Raw genomic sequence first — 13,096 nt, 5'->3', positions numbered from 1 at the left:
GTATGTACTCATGCATAAGAAGTACTTAATTTTGAAACACAATATAGTGCAAGTGTATTACTTGGAAAGAACAAGTAAGGCTGCATATTCTTTGTAGAAAAAAAGTGATTACCTGTGTGCAACATCAGACGAAAAGATTGCCATAATGCCATTTCAGGAAGAAGATTAACTCCAGTCTCATGGGAATATGCTACAGCACTAATTGATGCATATTCGATAAACTGTTCATTCCTTATCTTAAGAAAAAAATAAATTCAAAAGTATTTGTAAGGTTACTCAAACTTTTACTTAGCTGTAAAATCTTACTCAGAAGTGTGCAGCTAGTCTTCTCCTGTCTCATTTGTAATGTTAAGAGATGCATAAGGAATTTTGACAAGTTTTGTCCTGCCTCTGTAATAGATTTTTTTTTCCTTAAACTAATGAGGGCTGTAGCTTCAATGGGCATTGGATAAAATGTTTCATGTCCTTGTTTTATGAAAGTTTGACTCAGTGCCTATCAGCTCTCCAAGTACTGATGGAACTTGGTTAAGCTTTAAAAATTTATTATTTAAGAAAATTTGACAATGTCTGGATGTTTGTTAGTCTGTGCTAATAATGGAGAACTCCATCATTTATTAATCAAATATTACTTGGTGTAAGAAAACTCAACAAACAAGAACTGTATTGGTTATTCTTTACTGACTTGCTTCACTACTCCTGACCTCTAGAATGCAGTTTTCCTTCTCTACTATTAGTTCTGTGATTGGACTTTTTTTTGTTGTTGTTAATTGCTAAGTGGATAGGGAGCTAAGGTGTGGGAGGAGGAGAGAGGAAGTATAGTATTTCTAGTTCTGTAATGTGTCATCTGTGTTGTGAAAGCTGCACAGGAATAAATTAAATTAATCTCAGGAAAAAAGGGGGGAGGGGGTGTTGTTTAACTGGTCTGCCTGTAAAGGTATTCAGGCAGCTGTAAAGCTACTTGTTACATGTTAAACCTTTGTGCAAAACCTGCATGGAATTCTTACAACTGCATCTCTGAAGTTCTCAACTACAGTTATTTCCTTTTACTTGCAATGTAAACTTTTCTGGTTCTTGCAGTCTGAGGAGGACAAAACCATTTATGTAAACTTCTTATATAAATTCTGGTAATAAACTTCTAGGCTGCGAAAAAATGATGAGATTCGTTATAAGCCTTCATTTGTGTCACAGCTTTGGGATCTGTTTAATCGGAGTGTAAGTACTTCAGTATTTTGCATTGTAGTTTTGTCAAGGTTAACAAACTCTATAAATAGGTAAGATCAATACACTGTGGGTTTTTTTTTTTTTTTTTTTTTTTTTGTCTTTTGCCTTCCAAAAAAGAATTCAGTCTTATCTCTCACACTCTACCTGGAACGTCCAAGTTCATCTCTCTTAGGTTTTGCTGTATTAACTGGCATAGCTATATTTAATTTAGGCAATTATACTTTGATGCAGCCTGATTTAAACACTTACCTGTGCGTCATTTGTAGAAAACTGTTTATTTTTAGGATAAGAAAAAAAATGACCAGTTCAACCAGCCTCTTTGTTGCCAAATGGTCTGCTTCATACGATCTTAAAGAGCAAAAATTATGGATGGTAATGATGAGAGGTGAAGAGAAGCTATATAAAAGTGGACTGTAGTATGACATTAGGTAATCAAAAGGGACGTAGTAGAAGAAAGGGTCTTCTGAGTGAAGAGGAATGTGCTGGAAGAAGTGAATAGACGTGCATCAATCCATGTTGTTTGTCCCTTCAGCACAGAGTAAAGCATAAGTGTAAAAATAAATGGGATGAGGACTTGAATTTGTATTAATAAAAGATTAATTGTAGTGGATGAATTCATGGGAGGTAAGATTTTAGTTTTGAAATGTCATTCTTGCAGCTGATTGCTCTTTATTACAAGCATGGGAAGCAAGGGGCAAGCTAAATGCCGAATGAGGACAAGGAGCTCCACTTTCATGTCCGCTTAGGGAAAGAAGATGTCAATTTAGGATAAGAAGTGACTGTTCAGAAGCCAGGTGTTTTACTGGGAATGCTCATCCCGTTTTGTTTCATGGGACTTGTAGTCTGAGTGGACTTTAAAAGGTGTGTTGCAAACTTTTCCCAAAGGTAATCTGAATAGTTTTATTAAAAATGGACCCGTCATTATGGAAATGGGTTTTATTTAAAAATGGATTCATCATTAAAAAATAAGTATATAATTGTTCCTGGTTTGGTTACTTAACTTTTAATAGACATCATGAACTAGCTAGCTAGCCAAGGGTGGTGATTTTGTGTTTTTTTTTATATATACCTTTATTCAAAGTAGTAAAGGTAAGTTTAAAAAAAAAAAAAAATTCCTCCTAGTAGGAAGCAAAAGACAATACTTTGTCATGCATTTATGATGGATTGACATAAATTAAATATATATATATAAAAAAAATAAAACCTTCTTGTTTGCTGCAATTGTTCCATAATTCCATAATTTTTACCCAGTAGAACAAGGATACAGTTTTGGTAACTGCCTCTCTCCATTTTAGGTTAGTATGGAGCACATGGATGGGAAGTAGCTTTGTAAAAATAGTCTTGTAATTAAACCAACAATTTCTTCATGAACATACATGAACATACAGTTTTGAATGACCTTTCTCCTTTGCTCTGGCTACCGTCTCAACAAGAGTGGGTATGTCAAATTATACTGGTTCAGCTCGATGATTTTTTTTTTTTTTTTTTTTTTTTTTGTAACAAACTGGTGAATAGTCTTAAAGAAGATCACTTAAAGAAGATCAAGGTAAATATTTTAGTAAAGTTAACATGATGATTCAAACTAAGTTCAAATGGAATTTTAACAAAACATTAAAGTGGTTTAAATGCCTATGCCATATAGATTTGTGCTGCCTTGACCTAGACTAAATTAAACTGCAGCTGTTCTGCGTACTTTATTTCATCCCTTGCTGTTTTGGCTAAATGGCTGCAAATGGGATGACTAATGATCTTTTTGATTCTTAGGATCCTTCTGAGTTTTATTTCTTTATGCATTGGCTTTAGTTCTGAGTCTAATCTCAATGAAGGTACAGTGTTAAAGCACCTCCACTCCTACACGTGGGCTAGATTGCCTGCCTATTAGAGATAATTCTATAAACAATTGTGCTTTTCAGTCTCATATGATTGGGAATGGTGAGTGAAGCATCCTTATTTGAAGTAAGGTTGATTGCTTAATAAAATTGGGGCTTTGAGATGTATAAACACATTGTTAGAAATCCTAATTATGTGACATCCCTATTTTGAGGGGGTGGGGGGGGGTCACTTTCTTAAATTTGAAGGCAGATCTTTTGATGGTCAAAAGCATCTTCCTGTTAGCTAGAATAGCAGTAATTAGTTGAAGTCTGATCACCCTATTGCCCTATAAGATATTTTGACCTCGCTTCCGTATGTTGTAATAGCAAGTTTCTGTTTTGATGGGGAAAAAAGGTGAAAACTATTTATGTTGCCTTCTTACTCCCAAATCTCCCTCAGTAACATCATACCTTTTCTTGAATGAGAAGTAACATGCAACCTTGTTCTCTCCCCTACTTTAAGGCTGTTTCCAGGTTGTCTTTCCTTGTAAAAGTAATAAATTTCTTTGTCAGAATTACTGCAGATTTTTGGGTAGACTGTTTAGCTATGCTTGTAATAAAGAGCAATCAGCTACAAGAATGACGTTTCGAAAACTAAAGTTTACTTCCGGAAATATATCTCCACTGAATGGTATCTTTCATCTTTATTGACAATAAAAGAGGTAACGGCTTGATGATCACTGGCTTTTCAGTCACAATTGTAGTCATGGTATAAATCAGTAAACAAAATCTTACTAAAAAATTTGTGTACAACACTGTTTCTTTAGTAAGGTGTGTTTCAATTGATTAATGTAGGTGTTAAAACATGCTTGATTGCAGTTCTTTGCACTGCAGTTGTGCTTTTTTACTAGTGAAGAAACTATAGATGTCTTTGTATGTGTGTATTTATTATAATACACTTTCATGATTTGACTATCGGTTTTTACTTACACTAGAGAGAGAGAGAGATGTTGGAATGTTCTGAATGATTTCTTTCCTCCTGCATTGTGTTCAGTCTGTGTTTGGCTACAAAATGCAATTAAGTTTGAACGTACAGAAGTAGTACACAATTGCTAGTAGCGAAAGTTTTTATCAAAAGCTTTCTTTGCAAAACATGTTCTGCATTTTAACCTGAAATACAGATGATTGCTTAGATTCCTAGTTCAAACATGCTTTGGCAGGTTAGTTGTCTACATTTCTTTGGCTTCCGTTTCAAATATTTCTGAAAATCGTGCCAAGGTGCCTTTGAGGGGGAAAAATTGATGCCATACCCTTTTTATAAGATCAGTGCATCCTCTGCCATCTGTTTATCCCTTTTTCACAAGCTCCTCTTCTTTTTGGAGTCCTTGTTACTAATAAATTTTGACTTAAACTAAGTTGAAACAAACTTTCTGCACTCTGAACTGCAAATACTTAAATGAAAACATTGGCATTCATTCAGTTGTGAAGACTGAAAACAGTATATGTAATATTGTAATATACTTAATTTGTGAGATCAGATTCTGTATGTGATTATTATTTGTTGTTTATGCTCTTTATTTTTCCTCTTTTGGTATAATGCTTCAGGTGCACAAGTACAGTATCATCTATTGTTAAGTAACCAGTTCATGTGATGTGAAAGTCTGGCTGCAGGAGGTGATTACTCTGATCAGAATAACTTCACGAGGTTTTTATTTAAACAAGCTTTCTATTATGCTTGGATTCAAAGCTTTGTAGCTGTATTTTTTTCCCTCCTCCAAAAAGTTAGTCTTAAACTAGAGTGTAATTTGTGGGGACATGATTCAAAGCCACTTTTTGATAGTCTGAGCCTCTAGGCACTATCATTCTTGTGTACTGGCTTGGTATTGGTTTGTGGATTGAGCGACTACACTAGTATGTCAGACTTGCATTGGGTATTAAAGATTGCATTTTCTTTTTAAAACAGAAGCATTCTTACATCTGTCATAAAGAGTTATTGCACCTGTCCAGGCACTGACCCTTTAAAGCTGTGTGTAGTTTTTCTCTGCATATAGTACTATTGCTTGCTCTAGGTGACCCTGCTTGAGCAGGGGGGTTGGACTAGATGATCTCCAGAGGTCGCTTCCAACCTTACTGATTCTATGATCTCAACTTTTATCTGTATTTCTTATCTAGATAGTAGCAGAGAGGATGTGAAAGAGTACTTCACTGTATACCTGGTCAGTTTTCCGCTTTCTAACCCTTGATACTTGATTTTTGTAAATCATAGAAGGGTAAGGTTGGAAGGGACCTCTGAAGATCTAGTCCAACCCTCAGCATAGCCCATATTGGGACTGAACCCACGGCCTTCACATTAGCAGCACCATGCTCTAACCAACTGAGTTAAACCTGCACAAATATTTTATCTTTTCGTTTTCATTTCCCTAGGAGCTTTTTGCTCACTTCTTAGTTTAAGAATTGGTGTTTTTGAACTGCTTTGTGTACTTGAACACTTTTAAAAGCACTAAGTATATTGCATAATACTAGAAGTGTAAGCTTGAATAAAAAGCTTACACTTTTTATTCCTGTAAATCTTTGAGAGCTATTTAGAACGGTAGATATGATAGCAAAAATGTACCATATAGTGATATGTGAATTCATAGCCAGTAATGATCTGCATTGGTTTTCTGAATGTTTCAGTTGTCTGAAAGTTAGACATATTACTTAATCTAGCTATAAAAAAATTAAGCAGGATGATTTCAGAGAGTGCTTGTGATGTAGAAGAGGTGCTCAGAGGGAAACTATTGAAGTATTGCCTGTCTGGATGCTTCTCCCATGTCAAACAGTAATGTAAACAGATCTCCTGTGCTGTTTGTAGAAATTAAGGGTGCTGCAGATTGTAAAGATGCTTCTTGTTTAAAAAGTGAAAGAACTTTTTACAGTCCAAAAATACTGAGGATAAAATGTTGGCTGCTTTTATTCTTAACACAAGTCATTTTGTACCCCTATGAGGTTTTAACCATAAACATTTTTAAACTGATACGGTTGCTTGGACCAGCTTCAGATGACTTAAGATGATGTTGTGGATCACATATTTGGGAACCAGTACTCAAAGAGATGATAGTCTACTTGCTTATTTGTCTTTTTTTTTTCCTAAAAAAAAAACCTCTGTAGTACTACTTAAACTCTTAACACATTATGTTTTCTTTGTAACTCTTTTGCTTTTAATTAGAAAAAAAACATTTAATTAACGCAACAGTATATTTCTAATAAATACATGTCAACTTAGTGTTTCTCATTCATGAATACACTATTTGTGCGTCGCAATAGAATGCTGTGACACCATAAAAAAACATTCCAGGCTAAAGACTGAATTATCGGTGTGAGAGCTGCTGAAATTACACTATAATAGCTGAGAGTCATTTTTACCTTGTGGTGTTGTTTTGTTTATTTTTTAATATGAATCTTCCATTTTTTTCAAATATTTCTAAGGACTTGAAACGTTCATTACCAGTTGGACTTGGACTCTCTGAAACCAAAATAACATCTCATGGCTTTGATGGCACCAAAGAGGGAGTTGTTGAGGCAGGACCATTTCCAGGTAAAGGTAACTGCTTGTTTATTTCTTGTTTTAAAAACTGTAGGCATATTTTTTATATAGTCAGGAACATAAAATTCTGTAGCCTCTTTCTACATTTTGGTGTTAATGAGATCAAGATATGCTTTTACAACTGTGTTCGTCCTCTCTGATAACTGGAGTGTTAGCATCTGAAATAGATGCTGCATTTGTAGTAGCTGTCAAGAAATTAGTGAAAAGTACTTGATGTTAAATTGACCTTTAGTTATAGGAGAGGAACTCTTTCCTTTGAGTATCTTGAAATCAAGTCGGAATGAAGGACTTCATGGTTACTTATATTAAAAATTTGTTTAAGTGTGGATACATAAGTTGCAACCATTATTCTGAAAAGCATAACTGTAGAAAAACTGATTTCTTGATAAACAGTTCACTTATCTGAAGCAGATGAATTAGTGAAATTCTCCTTTGTTGCCCCTGAAACTTCTCTCCTTTTTGTTAATACGTATGTTGTTTTTGTAAGGAATGATAATACTCTGGGTCTCTTTTTCAAAGTACTACCTAATGAATGCATATTTCTCTCATTTTTCTCAGCACAGAGTTGCAGTTGCTTGTAGCAGGAGGGTTTTAGTTAATATTTAATATGTAATGCAACTCTTCAGAATGTGTTTTTAAAAGAATATAAACTTATTTAAACATTGAGAAATAAAAAGTGATGAACAAGTCAGTAATATCAGTGTATCCCATCTGTCTAAAAATGGAGTTTCAAAATATAGGATATGAAAGTGATATTTTAATAAATCATTATGTAGCTTATTTCTTCTAGACAAAATTATGGATTTGAAAGGTTTGCAGTGATCTCAAATGAGCAGCTGTGAAAACCTATCTCCTTGTAGACTTAGATTTAATTTACATTTTGCTTCATTTCCTGTTTTGTAAAGTGTTGTGCTTATGAAAACAATGATTTACGTGCTATACTTATATTATAAAGTTAATGCTGTTGTTTGTATAAGTCTTTGAAATCAGCAATATAGCTAGCTAGAAAACTGGGCAGATGGCAAATGGCTCACCATGCCAGCCTTTGTGTGTTCTATTTGCAACGTAGCTCTACGGCTGTGTTATATGCATTAGTCTGTAAGAAAAAGTGCCTAGGGTGTGTTTCAAACAGTGCTAATATCTTTGAAATCTAAATGTTCTGTAATAATTCATGTACACAAATTATGAGCTTTGAACACATAACTCTTAACACTTCAGCTATCAGTTTTCCTGCAAGCATACTTTGTTTTTTATTCATTTTATTTTTTTAAATTATTCCTAATCTTCTAGCCAAAATGGAGAGAAGTCATAGAAACTTAAGCTTTTTATAAAACTGTGGACAGAAATAGAATGAGAGCCCTATTTTTTAAAAAAAAAATCCTAATTTGATTGAGTTTCCCTATTAAGGTTTCATTTTTGAAGGCAAAGTAGACTGGAAACTGGAAGGGGTTCTAGGAGTTGGGGAGGGTTGAATGGTGAAGTGTTCGTAAGACTCCATTAATAGTGTATCAAGGGATAAGACCTTTTTAAACTGCTTAGCGTAGCTTACTTGCTGAAGTTATTCAGCTTCCTAGGCATTTAGCAGGATCTTGCTAAACTTCTGTGCCTGCATGAACCCAGTTGCAGCTCTTCTGTAATGCATCACAGTGATAAGACAGAACAAGTTAATTATCTTTCGACTGGATCTCTTCTTTCTGTGTAATGTTAAAATGCTTTTTTATTGATCATTGGATTCATGTACCCCATGTCGCTAGTACTCTACAAGATGTTTTAAAGGCAAAATAAGGTGGTTGCCTTAGTTACTTCAAGGAACATTCTTAGTGTTGCAGAAAACAATTTGGTGGAAATGGCTGATGAATAGGGGTTTTTTTCTGTCTTTTAATGGCACACTGTCAGCCTTGATGCATTGCAGAATTTTTCAGAAAGAAAAAAAAAAGCCTTTTTGAGTAAGATGACTACTCATCACAGCAGAGAGAAGCTGGTTGGGTGTGTTTTTTTTTTTTTTTTTTTTAACTGGAATTGAAATAAAATTTCCTAAGATCACTGCTTTGGAAAGAGTCCAAAGCTTTGAAAAGCATAATCCTAAAACAGCTTAGGGAACAATAGCAATGCAGGTCACTTAAGTGTGTTTTTTAAGAGAACAAGCAAATGCTGTTAAAAGTCTCTTTGGGGAAGAAAATAACATGTTAACACCTAAAAGGTCTTAAGATGTTCAAGATAGGCTATTCCTGTGTATTTTGTACACATGTTTAGGGGCAAATATTAATCAAATATGTCTGAAATTGGAACAGCTTTCAGAGCCTAAGTCACCACTTAATGTTACAGATGCCATTCAGTGGCAGTGCAGAATGAAGTTTACCTAGAACTGAAAAATCAGCTTCCAGGTGAAGCAGCTATATGAAAAGGTTATATGGAATTTTCTGTAGTTAGTGTATGTTTTTTTCTGATGAAGCTGTCAGTTGTGTTTTCATTATTCCAAAAAGAAATTTGGCATCATGACTTAAAAAGATTAAGTCAAGAAAACTTCGAGAGGTTCGTGTGAACAACTGCACCTTTTTAAAGATATTTCCATCAGAAATTCTAGTAACTTCCATAAATGCTTCTATTTACTTTGTTGTTGAATAAAATTTTTGAAAACTTGCATGTATAAAAGTGCACATTGCCTATTAATGGAAGATAATAGATTTTCATGATTAAATGTGTATCCCCTTTTCAGGTTCCATAGCATCACCCAAATCATCTGTTATATCTCCTAGCAATGCAGCAGCTAGCAGACTGGCTGGACAAGGTTGTGATTTAATTATTCCAACAGGTATCGCAGCACTGAATGGATAACGCCCTCGTCTCTGCCAATCAATGTACTAACTCTTTCTTCTACGCTTCTAATATGATTTACTCTTATTTGGAAATATAATTTCTAGATTTTTTTATGTTGATTCTTGTTTCTGGCTTTTAACAGTTCACAAAGTAATGTCTGCTTTCCTTTCGATATGCTGCTTCTTGCTCTGTTAAAACTAATTAGCAAATCTTAATACTAGCAAGCAGTAGCTAAAATAAGGGGGTAATAAAAATATTTTACTTAGGTTAAAAACAAAACTTCTGGCATTCTTTCTGCCAAAGTGGTCACATATTCCAGCAGAATAGAGTATGAGGTTAGGAATTAGGAATTTACAACACCCAAACTAGGCTTTGCCACTGACTCATTCTGCGCCTATGGGCAAATTACTTAACATTGTTGTCTCTTTCCTTCTATGTAAAAAGAGAAGTTATTCAGTTACCTCATAAAGGTGTTGAGGGGATTTAATTACTTAATGTTAGTACAGCATTTTGAAGAAGTAAAGCACTTAGTAGTGCTCCATGATAAATAAAGGAGTATCTCGAGGCATCTGAATAGATATTTTTTTTCTAAACCCTTATTTTCATAAATAGCCTGGAAAGGCTAAGGTGGCTTTGGCAGTCTGTATTATTCAAAATGTGAGAAGCAGGAGTAGTCAAAATTGTACATATTAAAATGTTGCTTTAAAAAAAGAGGTAATGCTTTGCCAATCTTACTGTTCAGAATACTAGGTATTAGTTTTTCAAAATCAAAACTTAGAATCTGTGTAGAATACCATACTAGCTTGACAATGCTAAGTACTGCCAATGAATGTGTGCTGAGTGACCCTAGGTATTTTAAGCTCTTCCTTGCACTAGTTCCTGTATTACACTGGTGATTTAGAGAATTAATTTTCCCTAATGTAATGAGCCAATGAAGTTGAAATGCATAAATGGGCTGATTTTTTGGCAATGATGGCTGAATGTTTTCTAGAAAGCATAACATTTATCGGAAAGGATGAAAATTTTTTTGAAAGTTTTGTATTGGCTCTATTCTGTGATAACAGGTTGTATATGCTGATAACTTTGATTTAATGGTCTGTAGGATGTAAGCAGACTTTTAGATTGGCTAAATCCAAGAAGATGTTTGACGTAGGACTTTTAAAACATAGGTTAAGTAATAAACATGTCTCAAAAGCTGTTTTAAGGTCAGTTAGTAAAATTCCATACATTCAGGTAAGCTTTATTATTCAGCATATTACTACATGCAAGTACTGATGTAGCAGTGCACTTTGTATCAGTTTTAAAATAACTGTTATTTATTTCTTAAGTTGATTTTGAAAATTTGGATATTCATATAAATTCTTACTAGGATTCTTTTCTGCTTTTGCATGAACAGTTGCACAAATCTTCCACACGTGATGTTTATTCCTTAAAAACGAAACAAAAACCAAAGCCTTGAGGATTTGCTTTGTGTTTGATGCAGGGGGAAGAACTCAGCAGAAGAGTGGACCTGTTGTATTAGCAGATGAAGTAAAGAATCCAGCAATGGAGAAGTTGGAATTAGTGAGGAAGTGGAGCCTAAACACTTACAAGGTTTGCAGATATATATGTGTATATGTGTGTGTGTGTGTTCTAGAAATGTTTGCTACAAATTCAGACTAAAGCTTTCAAAGTATTGTCCAGCCATGTGAAAGAAAATAAGCTGTTGTTGCAGGAAGCATAAGCAAGTATGCGTACACAAAGCTTAATTTTGTGACCAAGTGTAATGATTTTTGTAAGTCTTTTTAAATTCATGGTGCAAAATCTTTAGGTATTACTGATATAACAAGATATGGAATGTTTTGTTTGTTATGTCTCTTTCAGCATATGGGAAGTACAGATTTCAGCAGTAATGCTTCTCATTAAATCTTTTTATTAACTTTCTTAGTTGGTAGCTTATACAATAGAATTTTAGCAAATGAAAAGGAACGTGCAAGTTCTAATACTTGTAAATCACTGTTATATTTTTGTTCTATTACCCTGACTGATTTTTTTTTCATAATGTTGGAGTTGTTGCTTTCTATGCATGTGCATGTGTTTTGCTTTTTTTGTGGCACTACTTTATCACTGAGGTCAATCCATTTGAATTTGGTGAAATGAAAGTGATGATAAATACAAGATGTTTAAACCACAGCAATTTGCCAGAAGTGACTCTCAAAGTCATAAGGAAGCCAAGGAGCAGTTGTCAGGGAATGTGTCGCTATCAAGGGTTCTAAACAAAGACCAGTTTTGAAAAGTACCTTTTTGTTGTGCCTGAAACAGAGGTATGGATGCGCATCAGTAGGATCTGTATCAACCCATGAAGAAATGAAGAATCTGGAAAAATCTTCTCTTGCAAAACAGAAATCTGAATCCCTGGAGCTCCAGTGTTAAATGCAAATATGGACTTTCTACCCAATAAGGATGGGGAAATGGGGACAGAGACATTTTGCACACTGGTGAATGTTTATGCTGCTCTTTGTGATAGGATCAGAAGAAGCTTGCATCTTTATATCTATTTCTACTTTTCATATAATCCAAATTTTGTAGCAGCTGCAGAAATCTGTCAGTTGCTTTTCTGTGCTCTTCTGGACTATGGTCCAGTCAGCATGCAATTTAATGATACTATGGTGAGGCAGTTTTTAAAAAATTGTCTGTTATTTGTATGCTATTATTTCTCCAAATAAATAGGATGGGACTTGATCTTATTTTTCCTTTCTGGTGCCTTGACTGAAAGTCCCATTTGTAGAGAAAGTGATTACAAACGCACTTACGTGAAGCAGTAGCTGAGGACAAGTGAGTCTTAGATGTATATTTAGATTTTTTTTTTTTTTAAAGAAGTCTCCTTTGCGCATCCCTACCCTGAAACCTGGAATGCCATCAATTATAACATAGCAGAGATTAATGCTTCAGAAAATCAAATGGATCTCATACTGAAATCTGGAAGTTTGAAGTTGTTTCTCATGTCTGCCTCAGGAGCTGAGCTATGAATATAGGGCTTTCTTAGGAGGAATAAGATTGTTCAGAGAGAGCTTATGAATACAACTGAGCTGAGGGGGAATTATGCAGATATCCCTGGAGATGCCATACATTAACAAACACGTATCAATTGCATATCAAAAACAGATATTTCATTTTATTAAGGCAATATTTGAGTTTGTGGGCGTACTAGCTGCCTTGGTTCTCCTTTAGAAAGGTTGTGGAATGAATTCTCATTATCTCATAATAGCTAACATAGGTTAAAAGGTGGAAAGTAAGGAGCAGGAGTAAATGGTCAGTATAGACAAGTCAGCAGTTGAAGGCCCTGAGCATCATTCCTTCCTCTCCTCTACCCCCATCTCCAGCTGAGAACCATGCTATTCAATATACCAGAAGTAAATCAAGAAGTGGAGTTAGTGGAGAAGCTTGTTGCAGAGGAGCTGACATGAGTAGTTCCTCTGTCGCTGCCTCTATATCAGAGGTTGTGAAATGCAAATTATTGGATGCTAGGGACAGAATTTGGAAGGAAATAATGTTTTGTGTGCTTGCCTTAGGAGACCTTGTTTTTTTTTTTTTGGCTGTTGTCAAAGGTGGGATACTGAACTACAGTGCACACCAGTAAGGCCTTATGTTTAAAATGCACATGGTGACTCTGGAAGCATTT

The 13,096-nt window shown here is 34.8% G+C and overlaps 1 protein-coding gene across 5 annotated transcripts in view; it reads left to right on the top strand.

The window, feature by feature from the left end:
* ARFIP1 (ADP ribosylation factor interacting protein 1) overlaps positions 1–13,096 on the top strand; it is a 45,016-nt gene that overhangs the window by 12,861 nt on the left and 19,059 nt on the right. For 2 of the 5 annotated variants that reach the window (XM_062573859.1, XM_062573861.1), the window contains 3 exons: positions 6,501–6,615; positions 9,335–9,430; positions 10,919–11,028. In XM_062573859.1, the coding sequence (XP_062429843.1) occupies positions 6,501–6,615; positions 9,335–9,430; positions 10,919–11,028 (321 nt within the window). The remainder of the gene's footprint in view (positions 1–6,500; positions 6,616–9,334; positions 9,431–10,918; positions 11,029–13,096) is intronic. The other 3 variants (XM_062573856.1, XM_062573857.1, XM_062573860.1) reach the window with 3 other exon arrangements.

Source organism: Rhea pennata, chromosome 4 (genome assembly GCF_028389875.1).
Source record: "Rhea pennata isolate bPtePen1 chromosome 4, bPtePen1.pri, whole genome shotgun sequence".
Lineage (NCBI taxonomy): Eukaryota > Metazoa > Chordata > Aves > Rheiformes > Rheidae > Rhea > Rhea pennata.
This window is presented reverse-complemented; position numbering and strand designations above follow the sequence as displayed.